This window comes from Rousettus aegyptiacus, unplaced genomic scaffold (assembly GCF_014176215.1).
Source record: "Rousettus aegyptiacus isolate mRouAeg1 unplaced genomic scaffold, mRouAeg1.p scaffold_m13_p_4, whole genome shotgun sequence".
NCBI classification, from domain to species: Eukaryota; Metazoa; Chordata; class Mammalia; order Chiroptera; family Pteropodidae; genus Rousettus; species Rousettus aegyptiacus.
This window is the reverse complement of record NW_023416307.1, coordinates 8,032,368-8,059,263: the sequence shown is the minus strand read 5'-3', so window position 1 is coordinate 8,059,263 and position 26,896 is coordinate 8,032,368. Positions and strand designations below refer to the sequence as shown.

At 34.4% G+C, this 26,896-nt stretch overlaps 2 protein-coding genes, 1 long non-coding RNA gene and 1 pseudogene across 5 annotated transcripts in view; all 4 read right to left on the bottom strand.

Moving 5' to 3' along the window:
• The window catches only part of LOC107519591, a 169,994-nt gene that overhangs the window by 92,425 nt on the left and 50,673 nt on the right, over window positions 1-26,896 (bottom strand). The window lies entirely within an intron of this gene.
• LOC118602640 lies at window positions 11,582-11,702 on the bottom strand (annotated as a pseudogene).
• Window positions 12,772-21,256, bottom strand: LOC118601672 (keratin-associated protein 21-2-like). Of its 3 annotated transcripts, none has more exons than XM_036219457.1 (2): window positions 21,197-21,256; window positions 12,772-13,308 (listed from the first exon to the last, which is right to left on the bottom strand). In XM_036219457.1, exons 1-2 carry the CDS (start codon window positions 21,217-21,219, stop codon window positions 13,104-13,106), a joined length of 228 nt encoding a protein of 75 aa, XP_036075350.1. In that variant the 5' UTR covers window positions 21,220-21,256; the 3' UTR covers window positions 12,772-13,103. The 3 variants fall into 3 exon arrangements, with proteins under 3 accessions (XP_036075350.1, XP_036075349.1, XP_036075348.1); XM_036219456.1 differs by lacking the exon at window positions 21,197-21,256 and adding an exon at window positions 13,399-14,298 and having other exon boundaries at window positions 12,772-13,260; XM_036219455.1 differs by lacking the exon at window positions 21,197-21,256 and having other exon boundaries at window positions 12,772-14,298.
• On the bottom strand, window positions 24,035-24,458 carry LOC118601678 (keratin-associated protein 21-1-like). Its single transcript, XM_036219463.1, has one exon. It carries the CDS (start codon window positions 24,319-24,321, stop codon window positions 24,049-24,051), a length of 273 nt encoding a protein of 90 aa, XP_036075356.1. The 5' UTR covers window positions 24,322-24,458; the 3' UTR covers window positions 24,035-24,048.

The window sequence follows — 26,896 nt, the reverse complement described above, 5'->3', positions numbered from 1 at the left end:
TCCCAAGTCTAATTCATAAAATTATACCTGCTTCTTTTACCACAACAGCCCTTTCCATAAAACCACGAGTAAATTCCTAAAAAATGTAATGGTAAATTTTCTACATTCTTCCTCTAGCTATTTTCTACCTTTTTACCAAATATACTCTTGACTCTCTAAACTAATTTTCTTTCTTGAATCTATGCTTTTTTCTTATATCATTGAATATGGAAATCTCCATTTGTCTCCCCTTTAGAAAACTGCTTAATTCTTATGTTCTTTATCCTTCATGAAGATTTCTCCAATTTAAGGGAAACAAAGTGTGACTATTAACCTTCATTTGTCCACAAAAAAAAATGGAAAATATAAAATAAGTAATATATGATCCCACTACTTTGTAATTTATATTTATTAGATTTAATTTATCTAGTTATGTAAAATAGTCACATAAAAAAAACTCAATACTATCATAACATTAATGGAAATCTGTTAGTCCAAAGTCAATGTTCATTAATGTGTACTTTAAAGTGGCAAATAATTTATAGTGGATTACATCATCTGTAAGAAATATTTAATAATTATAGATTTATGTTAATAAACACATTTAATTTTGAAAGGGAATGATTGTATTGAAAATAAATCATATCTCCTTTCTATATTATCTTCGGCCTCAGAGACTATGGCTCTTTTTTTCTTTTTTTTTTAATTTCTCTTCTCCAATTATTAGTCTGCCACCGCTGTTGCATCCTGCCTTGTTTCCGCTTTTATTTCTCTCTGACTTTTTCTTCAACAGTCTCTTTAACGACACTTTCTTTTCTGTCTACTCCTAATTTTGATTGTTTTCTTTTCCCAAGCCCAATAAACTTTTCCCATTTTTTTTACTTCTGCTGTGTTCACTACCTTCTTCAATCTCTTTCCATACCATCCTCATTATCGTTCTACTCCTATACTTCTCACACGTTTTCTCACTTATTCCTCTGCTTTTACCTTAACTGAGGACGTCCTCCAACACTCGGTCCCTTCACATTACTCCGTCTTCCTCTAGATTCTCTCATTAAATTCCATTTTGTATCATAATTTAGTGTTTGGCCTATAAGAAGACCCTCAATTAATACTTAAAGGATAAATATGCATGTATGTGTACATTTTCTCTCATTTACAGCTTTAAATAACGAAATAATATTGTCACTTTCAAACCGATGAACCATGTACTCTCCTCTTTCTTGAATCTATAAATCTCACCTATGTAACTGTCTTCTTGGATGTGTTATCATAACCTCAAATCCATGTATCTAATATTAAATACATCTTTCCAGCCAAAGTGGAGATATTTCTACTAATAGTAGCACTTTCTCTTCTGATGATTACCCAAGTTCAGGATAAAAGTATCGCCTTTGCTCATTTATATATGGTTCCATTGGGAATGTTGCAGATCCATTTTCTTAATCTCTTATTGCAACAAGCCAAATTCTGGCCCTAATTTCTCACTCTTGGATCCCCCAGTGAACCTTTAGCTCCAGCCACTCAAGGCATCTTGCATTTTCCCACTATAATTTGTTCTTCACACTATTACTAAATTTATATTTTCTATCACTGATTTCATATTACTGATTTTTTTTCTGCTTAATGTTCTAGATTTCCTACTATGCTAATACTAATTCCTCTGCATGGCTCACAGAACTTTTAGAATATACCTCTTCACCCACCATCTAAACCGTTCACCACTCCAAGTCATGGTAATCATCAGATTATTTATTAAAGTCATACATATGCAAGACACCAATCATTTTCCCTAGGTGGCCTCTCTCCTCACATAATTCTCCCACCCTGAACTTTCCCTGTCTCTAATCTGTCGGTCTAGTTCTTCAAACCTGGTTCAAGGTTTCCCCTCAGTGGCACCTTTCTGCAGTTAGCAAAGGCCTCTGAACTCCTGCCACCCTTCCTGTTTGTGTCACGTAGCTGTTACAGACCACGTTTTGTTCTTGGGGTGTTAGTCTTGATTCTCCAAATAGGCAGTTAGTTCTTTGACGACGGTAACCACATCATATCTATGTCTCCACAGGACCTGTCACAGTAGTGATCTCCAACACATACAAAGTGCTCAGTGAATCACTGTTGATCATGTGCTGAATCCAGGGAGAAGCAATTTTCATTGTTAGTTCACTTGTTCGGTTCCATTTTTTTTAAGAGCCAGAGCTTCTAAAAGTGTGGTCCATGACCAGCAGCATTAGCATCATTTGGAAACTTGTTAAAAATGAAAATTTTAAGATGATCCCAGATCTACTAAATCAAAAACTCTGGGGATAGGGCCCAGAAATCTGTGTTTTTCAAGCCCTCTGAGTGATTATGATACACACTATCATCTGAGAATCACTGCCGAAGATCAATCGCCTAGTCGTCAGAGCAATATTTCCAGATAAAATAGCACCGGGCAACACAAATGGTTAATTTACCAAGCTCTTATTTTTCAGAACATTCTGACCTGCATAAAACAAGGCAAATGGTGATTAGCAATGTACTTTCTGTGATTCAGAAAGCTTAGATGATAATGGAAAAACAGCCTATTTGTGCAATCATTCTTCTACAGCTAAAAGGTTTTGCAGTAAAGGTTAATATTCTGTTTAACTTTTGTCTTGTTCTTTCCCAAAACTGACTTATCATGCAGTTCTGAAATTGGAATCTTAAGTACAGGGGCTATTGTTGAAAGCACAGTCTAGCTGCCCCACACTGTAGGATATTTGGAAAGATTTTAAGATGCAAACATTATATTTCAGTTACCCTATTCACCATCCTTTATGAATAATCTCACCTCAGGGGCTCTGACTAGGAGTGAGATCAGGAACAGAGACTACAGACATTGAAGCTGAGGACCTCAAAAAGGCCATTACCTACTCACAAGGTTTTAAGCATAATTTAGGCAATTCAATATTGATCTATAATCTGTTCAGGGGCCAAAGGGAAGCCATAAACCCCAGAGATGTAGTAGTCAATTTTATTTCCACCTAATTGGATGGTATATTAGTCAGGGTTCTCTAAAGAAAAAGAACCAGTTAGAGACAGGTAGTTAGCTAGATAGATAAATAGACGATATGTAGGATCTAATTGGAGATATATGTAGGATATAATAGAAGATACGAGAGAGATTCATTTTAAGAAATGGGTTTACATAATTCTGGGGGCTGTCAAGACCAAAATCTGCAGAGCAGGCTGGAGACACAAGGAAGAGTTAATAGTCTGGAGACAGTATTTTCTCTTTCAGTAAACCTCAATCTTTTTTGGCCTTCAATTGATTGGATGAGGCCAGTGTTTACGGAAGGTAATGTTTTACTCAGTCTACTGATTTAAAAGTTAATTTCATCTAAGAAATATCTCCACAGAAACATCTATCCTGGTTTCTGAGTGAACATCTGGGGTCCACAGACTAGCCAAGTAGACACACAAAATTCACCATCACAGGCGGTGAACTGCCTGGGGCCTTGGCACGTGTTATAAGGTACTTCAGATTTTCTGCACATATTTAACTAAGAGGTACTTTTCAGCTTTAACCTCAAGTGGAAAGTACATATTTCCAGGTGACTTAAAGAGAAAAGATTCAGTTGTTTGGGGAATTTTTTTTTTTTTTTTCCAATTCTCTAATCCAGGGCTAGACAATTTTTCTTACCAGGTTTTGAGGTGAGAGGAAAGTTTTTTTCATTCACGGTAGCAGATGAAATTTCCTAGGAATGCTTTTATAAAATACCAACAGTCTCACCTCACACCGGTTAAATCAAAATGTCAGGGATAGGGTCCAGGCACTGACATTTAATAAAAGTTCTTTGGGCGAACCTGATGTGCATTCATATTTAAGAATCTCTGCTCTAAATAAAGAAAACCTTCCCCCAGCATGTCCTACAACTCCAGTCATCAGCCAAATCTGATATTGCAATATCTGAGAAAAATGATCAGCAAGTACAGAGGGTTTGGGCAGAGCACATTAGACTGGACCCTGAAATGCTGAGAAACTTGGAATGATGAAACTGCTTCCCAAGAATCCGAGGCTTCCTCTGAGCTTCTCCAGACCACTTTCTCTCCTCCTTCCCCTTCCTTTTCCTCTTTCCTTGTCCTATCTTTTCCTCCCTCTTTTCCCCTCTCCCCGCTCCCTTTACTCCTCCCCCTATTCTCCTTCTCCCAGGTTTAAGGGTGGCAGCATTATCGACGTAGAGATAATGGTAGAGATTTTATCCTTACTCTCTAACTACCCCTAGGTTTTGGAAGAAACCTGTGAACCTATCCTAGGAGAGTTGCAAGACTGATAGATGCTAGATTAAAAATTCCCACCAAGGGAGTGGAATTCAGGGGCTTGAAGTGTACTTTATTATATGACTGTATTAACTAATGTTACCCCAATAAACTTAATTTAAAATATATATGTGTGTGTAGCGAATTGTTAAAGTTCTATTTAGACCATTTTATCATTATATTATTTATAAATTAAACATGAATATTTATGATTTCAAAAAATGGTAGAAATGAAAGGGTGGTGAAGATTTGGCAAGGTTTAGTTTTTTTGTGCAGTGTAACTGGCTAACTTGTCAGCTTCCCAGGATAGAGAGCTACTCTGAATGCAATTCAGGGATCAATGCATTAGACCACCTGGGAGCCTGTTTGAAAGGCAGTCAATTCTCAGACTCTGCCCAGATATCCTGAATCACCATCTCTGGAAACGGGGTCCAGCAATCCTGTTTCAGCAACCTCTCTAGATGACCATAACACATGATAAAGTTTGAGAACCCCTGGTATAAAGTTAATGGATTACCCCTGGCTCTCTCCTCACTTCACTCTATTTCTAATGTATTTTCTACCAGATTTTATTGGTATTTATCTGGATATATTCATTTTAAACTGACTCCGATGAATTCATGATTTACTTCTAATTATTTTTTCAGTGGCTGTGCTGCTAAGTTTTCTGAGTCAATAGCTAATTCATCCATAAATTATATTATCATGCACTTGTTTTATTTTATTCCCTAGTAATAGTTTTAAAAACAATGGTGACTGTACATTGGTGTCCTGTTATTCTTTTGTGGGCATTTTTCAGAGTTAAAAATTTTTTTTCCCTCAATCTGTAATTCTTTTATTTCCTTTTCTTATTTTATTGCACTAGCTAAAACTTCCACCACTGTGTTTAATAAGAATATGACAGGGCACATTGTTGCCTTATTTTTTTATCTCTTTTATATTGCAATATAATTGACATGCTGAAATGTGTTTCAAAAAGCATAAACATTTTTCAACAATTTTACTAATAACTTTTTAAATTATGATTGGATGTTGAATTTTATCAAGTGTTGTTCTCTAACATCAAATTATATAATAATTTTATTTTGATCTCCTTTAATCATAAGAATTCATAATAGGGACTATCCTAGCAATCAAAGAATGACCACTTAGTCACAGCACTTATAAAATATAACTGTACTTGTTAATTTTCTACATTTTTGCCTCAGTAGTCAAAGTAAAAATGCTATTTTTGTGTTCTATTTAACAAGTAACAAGTTTTGAAGATTTCCTACTTTTTTATATGACCTATAGATTATTTAAATTCTTCAGAATCGTCTTTTCTAGAAGTCTTGAAAACTTGAAGCTATCTGGATAACTTTAAGTACATATTTAAAAATTTCCTCAATAAGTCCATGGATAATAAACTGCACTTGGCTCCTATTTTAGTAATATTCAATAATTTACATCTTCCTAGAAAATAATATATTCTTCCAGACTTTAAAAATTATAATGTATATCAATATAAAGCATTATCCAGTAAGTTTAACGTCTATGTCTGCTGGCTTTATATTCTTACTTACTCTAATTTGTGTGCTTGTCTCTTTTTAATTTCTTTGATAAACAACTTAGATGTTTATTACTGTTGCACTATGAGCTTTTGGATTTATTAAACTTTGTACTGCTTCTCAGTTTTCTATTCCCTTAATCTCTGCTTACATTATTATTTTCTCCTGCTTTTATGTATGTTATGCTGGTCTTTGTATAATTCTTTTTTAAAGTCAATGCTTTTATGTCTATTTTCATTTTTATATAATAATACTGTGTTAAAGAAGGTAATAAAGGTGCTAATTTTATGTACCGTCCTCTAAGTACACCTTTTAAAATATCCCAGAGGTTTTTATATGTATTCTTCTCATTTATTTAATTTTAACAATTATTTCCTTTTTTTGGCTATAAAATTATTTACTTTCACCTTGTTAATTTTACTTCTGTTATTTATTTCTAACTTAATAATACTATTCTCTGTATCTCCAACCTACACTAATTCTATCTTTTAGAACTGATTTTTAAATCTGAAAAAAAAAATTATGAGTGGTTGGAAAGATTCTCTGTAGAGGATAAAGTATGTTATATATCTCTTGAAATCCTTTTTTATCTTTGACTTACTTATCTGTGATCAATATGGTCTTTCAAGGACTAGAGAGAAGAAATAATTTTCACACTATCACTGATTTTCTGTCAACTTCTAGATATAATATTTTCTTTGGTTTTCACTTCATAGGTTTCAGTACTAAGTCACTTGCTTAGGTTCATATCAATAAAATTTAAACACTCTTATAATTGTTTTAGGTAACCTTTGCTTAAAATTTAGTATTAGTATTGCATTTCATTTTATATTTGTGTCTGTTTGATGATGAATCTTTGCCTTTCCTTTGAATTTTGAACTACTTATTTAATCTTATGTGTGCAACTCATAGAAAGTACATACTTGCATTTGTAGTTTCCTTTTGTCTTTTTATTGTCTATATTTTGCTTTATAGCCTGTGGTTTCTTTTTATTTCCAGGCTCCCCAAATTGCTCTTGCTTTTTATTATTGCAGTCTAAATTTTTTTTACTTATTATTATAGTGTAAATTTTTTTACTTGTAGTATTTAATATCTTCATTCAATTTTGGATGAAGTTTATACTAAAGTATATGTTTAAATGGTTTCGGTGCTCACCATTGCTCCTTGCGATAAAAATTTCCTTATTTACAAATTTATTTTTATTCAATCTTCAATTGGCTAATGTATTTCTTTAAGGAATTTTATTTTGTTTTGCCACCATCAAAGATACATTACTGATCTTCTCCCCGTATCTTTGTATACTTGAAAATCATTTAATGTTATCTTAATCTATGGACAATATCAGGAGAGGTTAGATTTTTAACTTCTTAATTTAGCAACACTTTCAAAATACTGTAATCAATGTTCTACTTACTTTTGTAATGGCTATAGAAAATATTTTGGAGAACAGAATTGGTTTTTTTCTTCTCTTTAGATAATATTTATTCTCGATTCCGTGTAGAAGTCTTCTTGGTTTATACTCAAATGTTAATAATTTCAGTGAATTATGCTTTATTACTACTGCATTTCTTTCATTTTAGTGGACATCTACAGCTCTTGTTATCAATAGATTTGATTTCTTCAGCTTAATTAACATTTATCTACTCTGCCTTTGAATGATTTTCTCTTTTACTTCTAATTATTTTCTTTAGAAATACCACATAAGCTTATTTTGGAGAGCCATCATCTCCTGGGTGACATTTAATTGGATAGCTATCACGTTTTGATCACCTTCCTCTCCATGGCTTTTAATTTTGCATTCTATATATTTTTCATGTGTGGCCTCAGTCACTGATATGTTTTTCATCCACATTAGTTATGATTTACACTTCTTTTAGTCCTTTTCAAAATTTTTATTGGTATTATTTCTCTCCTGTCTTCCTTCCCTATTTCTGCCAATACCTTTATTCATTCAATACAGTAACATTTAATCTTTCATTGAGTTGATTCTTAACATTTTTTAGTCTTAAGCAATACACTTAAAATTTTTCTTCTGTTTCCTGGTATAAATTTTCTTCAGAAATAACTTTCACTTTCATAATTGAATTGAAGCCTGCAATTCCACCAACATCTTCCACTGAATTCTTTCCCTTTTCTGTCCCTTAGCGCTTTGAAGTATTTCCAATTATGCCGAAGACAGTTTTATAAGAAATAACTTATTTAGAAAAAATACAAGTATCTAAGTATTTGTGAAAAAGTCTAGTTGTATTATATACAAAATTTGAATTTTAAAATTAATGGAGAAACCTAGAGACCTTGATAAAAAAAAAAACACAGATTTATAAATATTTATTTGAGGCAACTTGCTAGGCTTTGGATGAGGGCAAACATTTTAAACGATGTTATTGTCATTGCAATCTCACCCCATTACCCCATTACAAATGCATCCGTACGCTAATATCTTATATTGCAAAAGCTGTCAATATAAAAATCAAAGCACAATGAAAAGATCCACTGTCCTCTCTTTTCGCAAAACCTACTGTGAGTACAGATGTTTGCACATCTGTTTTTAAGTGTCAAGAATTAAAACACTTGTTTGCGAACTGATGTTTAATTTGAACTAAAACCAAATAAGCAATACTATAGTTTGTCTAATGGTCTAACACATATTTTAAAACAGACTTTCTATTGTAAAGAAAACTTTATTAGAAACCTCATTTGAAGCTTCTATTCCTAGAATATGCTCATAATAACAAAGCAGAATCAGCAAACATAAGTGTTTTTCTGAATGTATGAATTTTTATATTATCTTCCAAAAATGAAACATGGACTCTAAAAACTGAAATCTTTCTGTTGTAAGCAAGTGCCTAACAACAAAGTATTTATAGTGACTTACAAACTTGTACTGAGAGGAAAATAATTTGAATATAAGATCAGAGAAGGAAATAATCTTAGAAGACCATGTTAAAATTGTTAAAATATATGGAATATGTTGGAAGTAACAATATAGAAGAAAAATAAATGGCACCTTTGGTCAGTGGCTAATCCATAGCTATAGTAACCACACCCGTAGGCAAACCAAGAGCAGTCTCCCGTCCCACTGTCCTTAGCAGAAGCCAGAGGAACCACCTCCCCCCACACTGCATGAGTGAACTTGCTTTCCCAGCTCCCTGTCAGCAACAGGTGTAAAAATTTAATTTGCATACATATGGCAGGGGCCATATGGAAGTCTTTCTTCCTTCTCATCACTAACACTTCCTAAAAAAATAGTCTCAATTTTAAAAAGTTTGTTAGCCATATCTGACAAAAATATTGTTTTCGTGCTTTTGATTTTGAATTTCCCTAATAATGAGTGAATTTGAATACCTGCTAATATATTTGGACATTTGTATTTCTCTTAGATGGACTGTCTACTTATATTCTCTGCCTATTTTTTTTTATTGGGTTGTACGGCTTTCTGTACAGTATTAAGACATTAATACTCTTCTGTTATCTTTATTTTATTTATCTATCTTTTTGTTCATAGCTTCTAGCTGTCTGCTTGATAGAGGTCTACATTATCCATAGATTATATATATGTATTCTCATTGATTTTCTATTTTGCAAGAATATTTTTGCTTTGTTTTGCTATATTTAAATCTTTAATCCTTTTGAAATATTTTTATGTAGTATAATTCAAAGTCCACATTTACTGTTTTCTAGATTAGCACTATTTATTAAAACTTCTTACTGCATTATACTATACATTTTATCATATCTTACAGTCTCAAAGGTACTTGTATGTTTCTCAAAATTCTTTATTATATTCTTTTATTCTATTTTTTATTCTTAAACTGAAAATATATTCTTTTTTATTATTTCTTGATGAGTCTTAGAGATGTAGTTTATATATATTTATAATAATTGTATTTAATGAAGAATCCAGTAGATATCTTAACTTACATATTAATATAGAGATTTACATATCATGATAGGTCTTTTTATTCAAGAAAAGATCTGCATATCCACTATAGATTTTTTTAAAATAAGATATTATGGTATTCTTCAAAAATGTCTTTGCATCTTTCTTGATAATTTTTTCCTGAGACTTTTATAGTTATATCATATTATAAAAATCATTTTCCCATTTTTTAAACATAAGTAACAAAAAAAATCTTCTTTAACATTTTTCTGGTGTCCATATAGCTTACAAATTTTTTGATTAATTTTAGTATTATTTTACTTTAGTATACTGAGTTTTCTATGTATGCAAAGATATAATCATCAAAAAGATCATTTTTCCCAATGTTAGAACCTGTTATTTTATTTTCTTCTCTCTTTACACTTGATGATGATCATGACAGCTTCCAACTCTCTCCTTAATTTTAACTGAAATTATTTTATTTCACTAATGTAGATAAAATTAATTGCTTTTATTTTGTTAAGTTGCTTTATTATATTTAAATGGCTTTCTTATTTTGCATTTTAAGTATTTTAGTAAGAATTATTTAATTCTATCAAAGACTTTTTTCTCATCTATGCATAGACAGAATCAGCACCAAGAGCTACAGTTTCTATGTCATTTACAATCATCTAGCTCTTGAGAAAGGATGGGACATGGATATTTCCAGAAAACAGCCTAATGCTCTTAACAAAGCTCTTCACTGTGATCAAGGACATCTGAGTCTTGTTTGTCATATAATATTGGTCTCAGATAATATTTGCGCTTCCATTGCAGAAATCTATTCATATCAAAATAGGTCCTCGATAACAAATTTCCACAATAAAATGTGAATTATGTTTCAATGTCTAATTGCATCTATTTAAACCCTTGTTGCACGCCAAGTCTCTTAGAGTAAATTTAACCTTCTGATCAGTAGTGCTGATTCTCTTGTGTTCTAAAGACCCCAAGTAGTAATTTTATGACTTATTTTCAAATCCTTCTTTGTCAGCCTTTGTCACAATTTTAAAGTTGCCAATATTTAAGGATGATTTTTCTATTCTGAAGCCCTTTCTCTCTTTAGTTATAGCCACTTTTCTTGCCCCCACCCCAAATTGCAAAAAATAGTTTTTCATAAATTGTTTTTTTCTGTTTTTTTAGGACTTGTTTTCCTAGAAAATTTTTTATGAAAATTAAAGCTAAATATATTACAGTATTTCATCACATATTTTTGTTTAAAAAAAATCTTTCTTTACAGATCCCTTAGATTGCATCATCTGCACAAAAACTGTCACTGAAGTATCTTTCAGATTCTCATTATGTCTTTGCTTCTTTTAAAATTTGGGTTTTATCACCCATTCCTAGGTTAATTTATGAATCTTCACAATGTGAAAAATCTTTTGAGATCAGAGAGAATTGGGTCAGAATTCTGGCTTCACCATTTACAAACCGTATAACCTTAAGAAATACTATTAAGCTAAATGGGCATCAACTAAAAATGTATATGCACTCCACGTATTTATTCAATTTCTCATAATTGAACTTTAATAAAGTAAACACAACCAAATCCTAAGAAAATTAATTATTAGAATGTTAAACCAACTATAATGTGATTGAAGTATTTTGTACATCAAATTGTTACTTGAAATATTCAAATTGAGCTTAGCATTATAACATATTCATTTCAGTAATTAGAGGTAATGTATACATTGTATCTATAAATCTTTTGGCCTCAAATCATTCTATGGTTTCAATATAGAAAACAATTGAAAATCTTTTTTTTTTTTTTTTTTTTTAAAGCGAGGTGAGGCAACACTTGGTTGACCTCACAGATTGCAAGGACCTTGTCAGCTTACAATCCTTTATATTTTATTTTTTATGCTTACAGCACCTGGTCTTCCCAGGTGGTCTCCCATCCAAGTACTAACCAGGCCCAACCCTTCTTAGCTTCCGAGACCAGACTCGGGATCAAGCTCGTTCAGGGTGGCATGGCTGTGGACTGAGATTCTTCTTTCAAATTTTGGGGTCACTAAAGGATTAGCATTGTAGAAAAACAGATTACATCTGAGAGTATGACTACTCTTAAAAATATGCAAAATTTAAAATTTTTCGACTAGAGATTTAGGTGAACATAAATGTTGATTATAAAACATCTATTACTGATTACAGAGAATAGGTTTTAGAGAGTTATACAAATAAATGTATTAATTTCTTAAAGCTCTGATTACTGCTTTCCCTCTGCAACTTCCCAAAGAACAGAGAAATTCATTCTAGCAAGTCTTTACAATGGTTCATGCTGTGCAAATTGTCTTTGAAAATATTATGAAATATGAACCACCCACAATATTGAGATGATATTTTATCCACATTTTCTTATGAGGAAACTTAGTTTTAAGGAGTGACTATGTCACTAGACCAAAGTAATAAATCTAATAAGTAGCAAAGTGCTTTGCCATTCTGCATACATACTCCTGGCAGATGACCAGCTCATTCATTCTTGAATGGTTATGGTAGTGAGTTGTTTGTTTCTCAAGGCAACTAAATTATTATCAACACATCATATAATTTCTCAGCAACCTATAATGGATAGATCCCAATGTCTCATCAAGAACTGAAAAAGACTATTCGTCATCACATTAGTCTCTAACCACATCCATGAGTTCTTCTGCAAAGGCTTTACTGAATCTGGTCCCTCTCTTTCCCTAGCCCTGGAGAATTACCTACCGCACTGATGCAGAAAGGAGAGGGGAGGGGAGGAGAGGGGAGGGGAGGGGAGGGGAGGAGAGGAGAGGGAGAAAAGAAAGAAAAGAAATGCTGGGTGTGATATCTGTGTTTATGTTTGGACATAATGAAATAAATGAACATACAATTCATTAAGAAATATGAAAAAGAACTGATATTCGAATTTAACCATTAAAAACACATAGACTTATCCTGAGTCTTATCCTTAACCTGGTCACCCAGCTTTCCAGGGGGCCACAAACCCTGAAATTAATAATGACTCTGAGTTAAAACCAGACTCATTTGTAAATAAAAACTTTTATTAAGAAACTACTATTTTTGCTCCATTTTAGCATACTCCAATTGTATAATCTTCCTGTGCTTGTGCAAGTAGCAATAGTACAGAGACAGGAAAAAAGCTGTAAGAATTTACATTTGAAAAATGATCAGAATAAGATCTTCTGTCTTCAGTGATGTCATAGAACTACTCGGTGTCCATCAGTTGCAAGCAGTTCCTTTGAGGTTAATCAGGTTCCCGACAGACAATAATTCTTCACTTTGGTGTGACATTAATAAATAAGAAAATTCCAACTGGACTTGGAGTGATTGTTTCAAAGGCACAGCGTGATGTGTAGTGATGATTAGCAGCAAAAGGAATAGCATCTTCTATAGCAAAATGGCTAGCAGCCACAGCAGCCAGAGCCATATCCACATCCATAGCCACAGCCATAGCGGGAGCCATAGCCACAGCCATATCCACAGCCAGAGCGATAGCCACAGCCGTATCCACAGCCATATCCACAGCCAGAGCCATAGCCACAGCCGTATCCACAGCCAGAGCCATAGCCACAGCCATATCCACAGCCAGAGCCATAGCCACAGCCACAGCCATATCCAGAGCCATATCTACAGCCATATCCACAGCCAGAGCCATAGCCACAGCCACAGCCATATCCAGAGCCATATCCACAGCCATATCCACAGCTAGAGCCATAGCCACAGCCATAGCCACAGCCCCTACAGGAGTTTCCGTAGTAGTTGCAATACATGGTGTCAGGAGGTGAGGTTTCAGGTGAGGTGTAGGAGGGTATTTCTGAAGTCTGAGGATCACCTACTTTTCTAAGACCTTTATATACTTCCAGGGACGGATGGGTCATACCTCACATGGGCCCTGTTCTCTCATTTTACAACTATTTGTCTAAAATGAGCTCATTCTGTGTACAACAATTTTGTTAGAATGCCGTAATTTATTTACTGCTATCCTGGACATTTTCTCAAGCCTTAAAACAAAATAAGGATACATTTCCTAAGCACCCACGCTTAAACAACCATAATTTTATCTTTCATAATTGCACTAAGTGGCCATGACATAACACTTCACCAAAGTATATTTGACCTACAAATGTGTGTTTATTTCTTAGCCCTTTCAACATCTTAGAAATCATCTATTAAACATGAAGTTACACTCACTACTATTAGTATCCTCTTCCTCAACATTATCATCAGCATCAGCATCAACATTTTTTTTCTGTCTTAATATTTTTGGGTTTTTTTTCTATCATAATCATTTTTTATGGATTTTTGACAAGGAATTGAGTATTTCAACATGTTATATACACTCCCTGAAATATTCTCCTCCTCTCTGCAATAAAATCTGCCTATCCCCTACTTTTCCAGTCAGGTTATAACATTTCCTTCTTTGGGGCAAAAAGTTTTGTTAAACTCCTAATGGGTAAATTCTGTAAAATTTATTATTGATTGTTTAAACAAAAAGGACAAAATTTTCTAAGAATTTCAACTTAGAGTGAGGAAAAATGCCTTGGTTTAATAACTTATTTATTAAAGTCCAGTTCCTAAATGGCTGTCTGTTCACGAGTTTTCTGACTGGTCTCATGTTTGTGACATTCTTCACACTAAAATGTAATCGATCACTATTTATACTTCCAGACTCTGTAATATTTTCTTGATTTTATTCTCACCTGTCTTCTCCATCAAATAATATTTTAGTAACGATATTTACTTATATTACTTTTGTTGGATACCTTATAATCATAATGTTAATAATAGTTGAAATTTTCATGGTATTTATTGTTTGTCCTTACTTTTAACTTGATATTATATTTCCCCATTGCTTCCCTGACAAGTGGACTTCTTAGTCCATTACATTTCTTTCATAAACAAATCTTTATTTTTTCCCAGGTTTGCAGCTTTTTGTGGTTACTTTATCCTCCATCTTTGCTTTTCCCTTTACACACTAGTAAATACATATATATATTTAATATATTATATATTATTTAATATATTATATATATAATATATATGTGTATATGTGTGTGTGTGTGTGTGTGTGTATACACACACAAGAACTGCTAGAACTAGAGATCTCTGCAGCTATCTGGGTCCAATCAAGAGATGGAAACCATCCAGTAGGTTAAATGGAAAAAGGTTAATGTAAAAAAAATTATTAGAATACTCAAGGAAGAAAGAACTTAGAAGGGTACCCCTGCCTACTGGATAGGAGAGAAGTTCGGTGGTTCGGCCAGTTACTGGGCAAGCAGGAGACAACTCAGGGTGAAAAAACAATTAGCAACAGGCAGCGTGGAGGTGGAGAAGGTCTGGGGAGACCTGGAGCACAAGCAGGTGATGGGAGAGCAGCCTGTATAGGGAATATGAGTGTCTGTGTGTGCAGGAAGCCTATGGAGACTCATGGATGAGAAACCTTCGAGGCGCTGGGTTTCATCAAGGGGGAGGGGTCAATTAAAGTTATTGCCGGGCTGAAGCTCCAACATCGCTGAGGATCCAACCTATTCTGCACCCACTGCTCAGTTGATCTTCATCAGCTGTCCTCATGGCCACACTGCTAACACCATGTACTTCCTTCCAAGGCTGCAGTCAAAAAATGCAGAACTGCTTGCTCCTACAACATCTCTGCAGCAGCCTCTACTGAGGAAGCTTAATGCCTATGCTCACACTAAACGAGAAATGCTTAAGGAAAATCCAGCTTAAGTTATCACAGAGCATATGCTGCAGGGTGAGCTTGAAGCTCAGAGGCAGTAAGGTTAGATAACTTGTACATCTCTCTTCAAAGTTTCAGAGGCTCTGTGATAAATACAGCTTGTCATGGCAAACAAATTGATTCATTTCCTGGCTGAGCTATTTACTAATTATTTGACCATGGAAAATGTCGTTGAGTTTATAAACCTCAGTTTCTGCAACTGTTAAATAAAAATAACTACATGGTATTTAAAAATTTATTGAGAGACCTATAGAAAAGATATAGGAAATACGAAGGGTATAGCCCGGATCCTAATATATAGTAGACACAGTACATTCTCTTTATTTTTCCCTTTTCTTTTATCTAAGCATAAGCATTTCCAAATAAACAGTTTTTCAAAGATCTATGTTTACTTGTATGAATATATTTATTATACTAAAAGTATAAGATTTTACTTTATAGTTGCTATGGTTTTAGTGTATGTGTGAGTACGTGTGTGTGTGGGGGGGGGGTTTCGCAATGACTTTTTAGAAGTGACCCAATTCCTTTAGAAAATGAACTACCACATGTGTAATTGACCTCACTGTACTTTGCCTGAAACATTTTAAACAATAACATTTTTCTAAAAATACAGACTAAAACAATATGGCACAAAGCTTGGCTTCGCGGCTTATTCTGAGGCTCAGTCAGCATGAACATCTATTGAAATTAGATGCACTGAACTTGAAAACAGGTCGTGTTTGATAGGGAGTAAGTAGTCTGCATTCCAAGATTGTCATAGGATTGCTATGTAAAAGTCGAGTCAGTCTCCTTTGGGAAGGTGACCATATTGCAGTTGAAGATTGCAGCAAAGATGAGTAATGTGTCATTCATCATAAAATGGTCCCTCCTGATTCATGACTTTCTAAAGGTACTATGAGAACCACATGCATGCAAATACACTTTCCCTCTCTTTATCCTCTTTCTACTTAGATGTCAATTCAATCTGAGTCAAATGTAATTTGATCTGACTCCTCACACAACTAGGCAGTATTCTCTACCTTTAAAATGCTTGATCTGCTGAAAAAATTCCACGTTCTGATGTCTATATTGGAGCCTTTAACCCATTCAGTGAAACTACCAGAATGTGAATTATGAATGTCATTTAGCAAAGGCTGAATCTTGGAAAGTTTGTTTCCAAATCAAAATTGTATACCTAAATTTTCTTGACCTAACACACGATCTATAATACATCTCCAAAGACATGCAAGCAACTTCTCCTTGAATATTTTCAGTGTTGAGGAATTCTCAACTCCTTGTTTTAAATGATGCCATTTTACTGGGAAGTCTCTTCTTGTTAGTAATTTCTCTACAATCCAAATCTCTCAGAACTCACCATCAGAAGAGTTCCTAGTGTCAAGATCCTTCCTTGCATGCACAATACTTCTGTCCCTGATTCCTCTCCCATAAGTCTCTAATATAGCCTTTGGTTAATATTAAATATTTTTATCTTGCCTTCTCTAGATTTAAGTTTCTGCAAATGCTACAGCCTTACTTTGCAAATATGGTTGCTATTAATTACCTCATGCCAACCTTCGTGCCTTGTCTCTTCTATGGGATAAGATATTTAAAATATATTCATCATCTCTGACCATCTTCCAAAACTATAGTTATTTCTCTCACCTCTTTCTTATTGTTTTTAAGAATACTGCCACATTTTTCAGTGACTCTAACACTATGCCTTACAGATTTTGTTTAAATTATAAGATCAACTTTTTTAAAAAATTAAAGTAGGAAGAAGTGTTAAAGATCAGACAGATCCATCTGGCTCCTGTGTGTTTTAATTTCTTTATGTCATCCAGAGTAAGTAGTAATGTCGCCTGGACTCAGACATTCTCAGAGCTAGATAACCCCTTCTGGCACTAAAATCCATTTTCAGCCATTATGTTTATAAAACTGTCACATATTAAGAAGATAGCCTCCTTGTAATTTCAAACATGTTCCTCTAATTTTGGCTCCTTAAAGTAGGAAACTAATATTAATCTGTGTTCCATGTAACATTTATTTAAATATGGGGAGGGGAGGGAATAGTGCCTTTAACACAAAATGTTGTGGGATGTATACTTCTAAGTACTCCCTCTTATACCCTCCTCCTCCATTCGCCTCACTCTCTGAGCTGCCCTTTCAAATTTCCAAGTCCAGACACTAAAAATATTTTTTTTTTCTTTCTTCCACAGTCCAATCCACACACAGGTGGAAATGGTGTGGATTTGGGTTTGTAGTTGATATGAAATGTTATAAAGAAGCAGAAAAGGAATGAAGAAGTTGCAAAGACAAGGACAAATAGATGGATTAACCAATAAGTATCTTAAAATAAAATCTAACAAATCTTGACTCCTTAGACTATCAGGCCATCTGGCCCCTATCTACCACTCTCGCCTTGATTCTTTCTGCCTTCCTGTCACCTGGACCTCCTTACAGTCTCTAAGTACACTAAACTATCCCCTTACAGCCTTTACACTGTTCTCCCCTCTGCCTGCATTAGTCCTCCCCTAGTTCTGACACCTACCCATTAGACAAATGCCAGCTTAGTTGTCATTTCTTCAGACACTTAACTTGACCTTCCTATCTGAAACAGTACCATATGATTTTTTAATTAAACTTTCTTCTTCGGAGTAATTTTACATTCACACCAAAGTTGAACAGAAACTACAGAGATTTTTACATACACCCTCTGCCCCAACCCATGCATAGCCTTCTGCATTACCAACACCCTCCATCAGAGTGATATATTTGCACTGTTTTCATTTGTATCATGTCCTCGTTTGCCATCTGTATATCTTCTTTAGTGAGGTGTTAAAGTCTTTGGCCATTTTTTTAATTGGGTCGTTTGTTCGTTATTGTTGCGTTTTAAGAGTTCTTGTATATTTTAAATAACTGTCCTTTATCGGATATGTCTTTTGCAAATATCTTCTCCTATATTGGATTGGGGCTTATCTTCTCATTCTCTTGCCATTGTCTTTCACAGAGAAGAAGTGGTCAATTTTAATGAAGTCCAGCTCATCCATTCTTTCTTTCATGGATCATATCTCTGGTTTTGCATCTAAAAAGTCATTGCCAAACTCAACATTATCTAGATTTTCTTCTATATTAACATCCAGAAGTCTTATAATTTTACATTTTACATTTAGGTCTGTGATCTTTTTTGAGTTAATATTTATGAAGGGTGCAATGTTTGTTTCCAGGGTTTTGTTTGTTTGTTTGCATGTGGATGTCCAGTTGTTTCTGTACCATTTGTTGAAAAACCTGTTTTCCTTTGTATTTTCTTTACCCCTTCCTCAAACATCAGTTAATTATATAAGTCTATTTCTTGGACCTCTATCCTGCTCTGTTGATCAACTTATTTTTCACCTAGATATACTGTCTTTATGACTATAGTTTATACTGTCTTGAAGTCAGATAGTGTCAGTTCTCTATCTCTGTTCTTCTCCTTCAATGCTGTGTGGCTATTCTGGGTCTTTGCCTCTCCATATAAACTTTATAATATGTTTGCCAACATCCAAAAAATAAATTGTTTGAGATTGCTTTGAATCTATAGATGAAGTTGGGAAGAAATGACATCTTGACAATATTAAGTCTTACTATATATGAACATGAAACAATATCTCTTGACTTTTTTTGTTGTTTCTTAATTTCTTTGAAAAGTTTTGTAGTTTTCTTCATATAGATTATATACAATTTCTTAGATTTATACCAAAGTATTCTATTTGGGGGCTGCTACTGTAAGTGGCATTATGTTTTAAATTCAAATTCCATGTGTTCAATGTTGATATGTAAAAAAGTAATTAACTTTCATATTTTAACCTTATATACTCCAACCTTATTATAATCTCCTTTTAATTCCAGGAAGTGTTTTTATAAATTTATTCAGATTTCCTATGTAGACAATATTGTCATCTGAGGAAAAAGGCAGTTTAATTTTTTTTCTTATCAGTATAACTTTTTTTTTTGTCTTAATACATCAGCAAAGACTTCCAGAATAATGTTGAAAAGGAGTAGTGAAAGAGGACATTTCTGCCCTTTTTCTGACCTTAGCAAGAAAGCTTTTGGTATCTCATCATTAAGTATAACATTCGCTTCAGGGTTTTCGTAGATATTATTTATATAGTTGAGGAAGTTCTTCTCTATTCCTGGTCACCGAAAGGTTTTGTCATGAATGGGTGTTGAATTTTGTCAAATACCATTTCTGCAACTATTGGAATGATCATGTGGTTTTTCTTTTATATGTTTTTGATGTGATGGGCTACATTAAGCAATTTTTGAGGGTTGCACTAGCCTTGATTAATTGGGACAAATCCTATTTTGTTATGATGTATAACTATTTTTATATATTGTGGGATACAATTTAATAACATTTTGTTGAGAATTTTTATATTTTCATTCATTTAAGGTATTGGTCTTCAGTTGTCTTTTCTTATAATGTCTTTATTTGGTTTTGGTATTAGGGTAATGTTTGACTTATAGAATTAGTTGGGAAGAATTCCTTCTGTCTTCTGGAAGTGATTATGCAGAATTGGTATAACTTATTTCTTCGATGTTTTGTAAAATTTATCAGTGAATACATCTTGGTCTGATGCTTTCTGCTTTGGAATATTATTATTGATTTATTTTATTGATGAAGTGCTATTAAGATTATTTCTTCTTGCAGTTTTGGCAGACCATTTGATATTTCTGTAGCAAGTTTATTTGTATTTTTTTTTATTTAGATGTCTGATTGGTTTTTAAACTTTTGTCTGACACCCCTACTAGATTATCTTTAAGTACAAAAATAATCACTCTTTTTTTAATGTTGCATTAGAGACCACCACAGAAATCAAAAAAGACCTAAATATATTCAAAGATATGGCATGTTTATGGATTGGAAAAACAAGTATTGTTAAAATGTCTATTCTTATAGTAAATCTATATTTAACTCAACCCCAATTAAAGTATCTGCAGGATATAATTGTAGATATTGAAAAGCTAATTTTAATGTTTAGATGGAAACCAAAAGAACTAAAACAGCCAAAATAATTTTGAAAAGGAGCATTCAAGTGCTCATATTACCTAATATCAAGATTTACTACAGCCTTGCAGTAAAAAAATATAATAGTATTAGTGAAAGAATGGACACTAAATAAATAGTACTTGAAGGAATAAATAAACCTACGGCTCAGCTAATGCACTGGTTGCCTAACTTCACAGAAAGTTTACAAATACTAACATCAGTGATGATTCCAGTCTGGAAGACACAAATATTTGCAGGAACAAATGACATTTATTGAAAAAATATAAGTTCCTCCAACTATGGAATATTTATGCTCATGGACAACTCAAAATCATAGGCTAGGATAACTAAGAGTTTACATTTTGAACATAATCATAATCAAATCTTCCGTCTTCAAGTAAAGTAATGGAAGCATTCATAATCCTTCAAAAACAAAGTTTCTTTGAAGTAAATACAGGTGGTATCCAATCCTTATTTGAATGTAAAGATGATAAAATGAGGCATCCTTTGGGGAAAAAGTGTTAATCTTGAAATATCATTTTGGAGGCATGGCATGTTCTAGGATCATGTTCTACCAGCAAGAGGAATAGCATCTTCTGTAGCAAAATGGTCGGTAGGTACAGCAGCCGCAGCCATAGCCAGAACCATATCCACAGCCATAACCACAGCCATAGCCAGACCCACAGCCACAGCCATATCTGGAACCATAGCCACAGCCATAGCCACAACTATAGACACAGTTCCCATAGGGGTTTCCATAATAGTTGCAACACATGTTGGCAAAGGGTAAGGTTTCAGTTGAGGTACAGAAGGATTTTTCTGAAGTTGAAATGTCACCTACTACCCTGGAACCTTTATATAGAGCCAGAGTATACCATCAATTTTGTGATTCATGCAATAAACATTTCATTCAATATCTGGTATGTGCAAATCATTCCTGTCAGTTCATAACAAGATGACTTGGAAAATTCATAGCTGTAGCATCTGCCTTAAATTATTAGTGTCGAGTCTCCAATTTTTACTGGGAAACTGTGTTTGGTTTTTGTCACCCATACATTTTTTTGAGCCAAGTACAAATCTGTAAAGTAAGTTTCCATCAATTACCCAATTATTTGAACGCAGGATTACAAAGACATATTTCATGTAATAGGACTCTGTGGAGGGTAGGGAAGTTTAGGTACTGGAATGCAACTATTCCAATGAGCTTGACTAATTACCTTGACTAGCTTACTACTCACTAATCACCTCAAAGGAGATTTTAATGGTAACACAATGCTGCCCTGTACAGAAACTTCTCAACGCTGTATATCACAGAGTTCCTATGAATCCAATTACTTGTGAATATAAATTTCTGATACATTTTTACCACAAGGGCCACTCCTCAATAAATGTTTATCAACTCTAGGTGGCCATTTTCTTCAAACCAAAATAACACGCCAAAAAAATCCTTTATTATAACACTGTTGAATATTTAGTAAGTCACGAATTTCCTTCAGACTTTTTCATCTATTTGATCCTAATGAAACTGTAAAAGTTGTAGGTAACTTACAATATGGAAATTGGGGTATAAAGAAGTTAGAAAACTTACGAAAATTTTCACAGATAGTACATTACTAAGATTAAGTGTTAGCTCCTCTTTGTTATGCTTCATAAAGCCTTCCTTTCTAAGCACTGGAGACTTCAACACTTGCTGTAACAAGAAGCTTATTGTTTCTTATGCTGACCCTATCCACTGTGAAATTTCTTTATTATAAAATTCTCATGTGCTCTCGTTATTTACAATATCATTTTGCGTCCTTGATGAAATTTATTTCAGCATTCTGTTCACAAGCCAGTTCCATCAAGTATGGCTGATAGGACCTCTCACCCTTTCTCTTTTACTCCAAAGTGATCTACATTAGATATTCAGTCCTATGAACACTCTCCTGATCTGTACTGATATAAAGATATATCAGTACAGATAGCCAGGCCAAGTCAATCATAAGTATAATGTGAATGAATGATGCACTACTTACCATCTAACTAAAGATTGTGAATCCTTTGAAGAAGGGACTATGTGTTTTACCTTTATATCCCCAGGGCTAATCACAACACACAGCTGGAACATGGATCTTTAAATTTGCAAACTGACTGAAAGAACAAATAACTGATTATACCATTTAGAAACTCTACATCATGCAATAGTTCGCCCAAGAATAGAATTTTGCGCTTCCTTATAAAGGAGTTTTAAAGCTTAAATCATTTCCTGACTTAAGAAAGCACACACTAGTATCAACAGTTATTTTTTTTCCTTCATATAGTGATTAGACATAAAATATATGCAAAATCTTCATTTTCTCAGCCTTTACCAAACAAAAGCACACCAACATTCACACACGCAAACACACACATGGCCACACACACACACAATCATTTTCCTATTTTTATCACCCCATCTCTCTTATAGTAACATCATTTTAACTTACTACTCTGCTGAAAGTTTCAAATATTTTTGATTAAGAAAGTCACAATGTCTCAGATTTTGACGACACGCTAAATGGTAGCTTGTGAAGACCATTTCCTGAATATGGAAATTATCTTATACATACCTAAAAAAGTATCTCTATTACCTCAACCCTTCTCTTTTTCATTAACCTGTTTTATTCCTTCCATACTGATTATCTGTCTATATTAATCTTAATTGTTTTTACTTGTTTTTTTTCTCTTCACCAACTAGAATTTTAAAACTCTGAGAATAAGAAAGTGTCTATATTTTCCTACTATGTCATCACTTCATAGGATGTGGTCCCTTCAAAACTGCTCAAAAATATTTGTCTATTAAGTGCATTAAATCAGCATCTTCAACCTCAATATGTGCAAGCAAATATATTTATACTTCAATCAAATGCAAATGACATAATAAAATATTTGTCTTCAAATTAGTTCTTTCCATAGTTCTTCACTGATAACGCTAACACCTTAGTCACGTTCAAATTAAGCAATCAGTAAGCCTGGAAACTCTCTATCCTATTTCTCACTCCTTTAAGTGCTCGGACCATACTTTCTATCCCTAAGACTTTTGTCATAACTTCCTAAATAGGTGCCATTCCCCCCATTCCTTCTCCACCAGCTTCTCTCCAGACACAGTGCAATATCCAAGCATATTTCTAAACAACATGACTTGTGGTTGAGTAGGTGAGTGCCTGAGCATATGAACATGAGAAATAGATGAAGAAGACATGATTTTTGACACTGGTATAAGAATAAATGATATTATATCAAAAAAAAAATACAAGGTTCAGGTACCATATCATTAGTCCAGTTTACCAGAGAGGCCATGATGCTTCAAACTGAAGGATTTCACAATCAAGTACACACAGATTTGTTAGAAACAAAAAACATTTTTATTGAGAATGGTGATTTGCCCAGCTCTAAGATGTCAGTATCATCAACGGTCATAATAACAACAAGAGAGTAACACTGAAAAATAGTCAGATGATACCACAGAGCCTACGGGCACAAAGATGCCATTCTAAGAAATGGGTCGTTGGAGGTACAGATGCTTGAATCTGCATTATCTTTAGAGGTGCCATTTCAGAAGCAGATGAGGCTTGGACGTGATGTTCTAGCAGCAAGAAGAGTAGCATCTTCTGTAGCACAATGGCCGGTAGCCCCAGTAGCCACAGCCAGAGCCATAGCCACAGCCGGTTCCATAGCCACAGCCGTAGCCGGTTCCATAGCCACAGCCGTAGCCGGTTCCATAGCCACAGCCGTATCCAGTTCCATAACCACAGCCATATCTGGAGCCATAACCACAGCCACTATAGGGGCCAAATCCACAGCCATAGCCGTATCCACAGCCATAGCCACAGGAGTTGCCATAGTAGCTGCCACACATGGTGTCAAGAGAAGAGAACTCAGGTGGATTGCGAGAGGATGTGCAGAAGTGTCTGTGTCTTCTGCTTGCCTTGGACCTTTATATAGTGTCAGTAATTGGCAGAGCATACCATTCCTCTCCTGACTTAGCCAATAAACATTTAAACAACTGCACATTATGTGCCAGTCACTGCTGACAATCAATAATGCTTTGCTTAAAATGAGCTCATTATATGGGCACTCTGGTTTTATTTAAAGAGCATCATTTTAATTTGCTCTGCCAAAGAATTTTCTCAATAGGCTCATGTGCCCCAAATTAAAACTAACACCCAATTTAAAACTTCTTGTTTCTAAATAATGGGGGATTGTAGGAAAATGCTGCCTTCTTTTCTCTCTACTCTTTCCTATGATGTCCGCCTCTGCCCATAAGGAGAAAAATAACTCCCATCTCCTTTCTTGAATCATTGCAACTTTTTCTCAGACTTCTAGTACCTGGATACTTACTGCCAGGTACCTACTAGCATCTTGTGATAGAAACCAGAAATACTGCTCATTCTACAGAGCACAGAGCAGCCCCCTCAAAACAAAAAGACATATGGCCGCAATGTCATAGTGCTGAGACCTAGAAATCTTGGTTTGAGCTATACATCTATAAAAAGTTTTATCTGTAAATGTCTAAATTGAAACATACCTTCTTCTTACTCTATACCAAACATCTAAACTTTTTATCACCAAATGTGCACACAAAAAATAATGGGATTTTTACATGATAGTATGGAAGAAAGATTTTTGTGTTTATCTTGCTTTTCTTGGTTTTCCTTAAATCATCATTTTCAGAAACAGGTAGACTCAATAATATTTAAATTATTTTTTACCATAACACCTATAAAATCAATGCTGGAGGGGTGTATAAACTCTGGAAGATCATTCCTTGTAGTGGATACTCAAATTTAAACAACAAAGTAAAGAGTGGTGATCCAGTACTATACTGAATGCCTTCTACAGGCATTTCACATACATAGATTTCACATGCTGCCAATTTCATTTTCTGAGAACTTTTAACATTAGACATTTTTCCTTCAGTTGTGAAATTTTCATCTATTTTTTTTGTGATATTGGTCATTGGCCTAATCTGATCATTCCGCTATATTTCAACTCTAACATTTAGCATTAAAAACAATATCTTCATTACAATTTTTGTCCTTCAGTTTCTTTCTCCTTGTCATCCTTGAACTCAAAAGCATAAATTCCACCTCACAAATCCCTAAATAGACGGTACTTTCAGTACCATTCCCAACACCACTTTCGGGCCACAATGCCTCTAGATTATTAAAAAAATTTTTCTATTTATATCACATCATTTCTAATGCCTTTCTATTCAGACTTCTGAATACTGATCCATAATAGCAGAAACGATCTCTACTATGTGCAACCCTGCAAAACCAACTGTGAGTAAAGTGCCTGACACATAATTTGCACTCAATATTTTCCAATAAAAAATAGATGGGTTAAGTCAGTCAGATGTCCAAACATTTGTCTCACTTTTAAGCCATAAGGTATTTGCACATATTATCACCATTTTCTCATTTTCTTCAAGCTGAAAGAATCAAAATCTTTGACTGAGAGTCACACCATTTCTGATGTTAAAGATACATTAACTGCTAGATTGTCAAGGCCCATTACTGAATACATAATTATCTTATGCATGCCTAATAAGTGATACTCCTTTTTTGGCTATATCAATTATCTTATAATACCTAATAAATACTATTTGTCCTATTTTCAGAATGTCTACCATAACATGGACCTTAACGAAACAATAAGTTAGATTTTCAGAGCTGTTATTACTACAAATTCCTTACCCTGTTTGTAAGTCTAGCCTCAGAGTTACCCAGAGCACATCAGCCCTAACATCTGACCTGACACACATGCCAGCTGCAAAGCAGTCTCACTGTGGAAGAACTCCTCGTTCTTCATCACTTGGACCGATTACAACCTGAGCATCAAGAGCCTCACTCCAGGGCTGACGTGGATAGCAGGGCTGTCTTCCTCGGAGTTAGCCATTTTGTGGCGTCTCCTAGCTCCAGGGACCTCAGCGTCACGCTTTGTGCAGTGACCTCTGTCACGGAGGGGACACAGTGATACATTGGCCACTGCAGGTTGAACCTGAGTCTGAAAAAGACATTTCTGTCATCAAATCTAAATGCTAGAGTTCTGTCTGAAAGGTCAGGTGGTAAAGGACACTCACATCACAACCCAACGAAGTAATAGGTTCTCCCAACCCAGAAAGTCAACGGGACATTTTAATCCCATTTCTATATGTGTTCCATTCAGGCACAGGGCCTTTATGCATCACACCCAATACTCCATGAATGTCTCTTCCTCTTTTACACCCAATACTTCACACCCAATACTTGATCACACCCAATACTTATGAATTTCCCTAATACACATGCTACTATTCTTTCCAATCTTACTTTGCAACTGTCATCATCTCATTTGTCACGACTGCAAACATCTCTAATACTTCAACCCTCTCTCCACTCCACTGAGTTGTCTTAGTCCCTCCAGAGCAATTATCTGTCTGAATTTCTCTT

Coding starts and splice junctions, on each gene's coding strand:
- LOC118601672 (XM_036219455.1), bottom strand. CDS start 13,580: ATGACCCATCCGTCCCTGGAAGTATATAAAGGTCTTAGAAAAGTAGGT.
- LOC118601678 (XM_036219463.1), bottom strand. CDS start 24,321: ATGTGTGGCAGCTACTATGGCAACTCCTGTGGCTATGGCTGTGGATAC.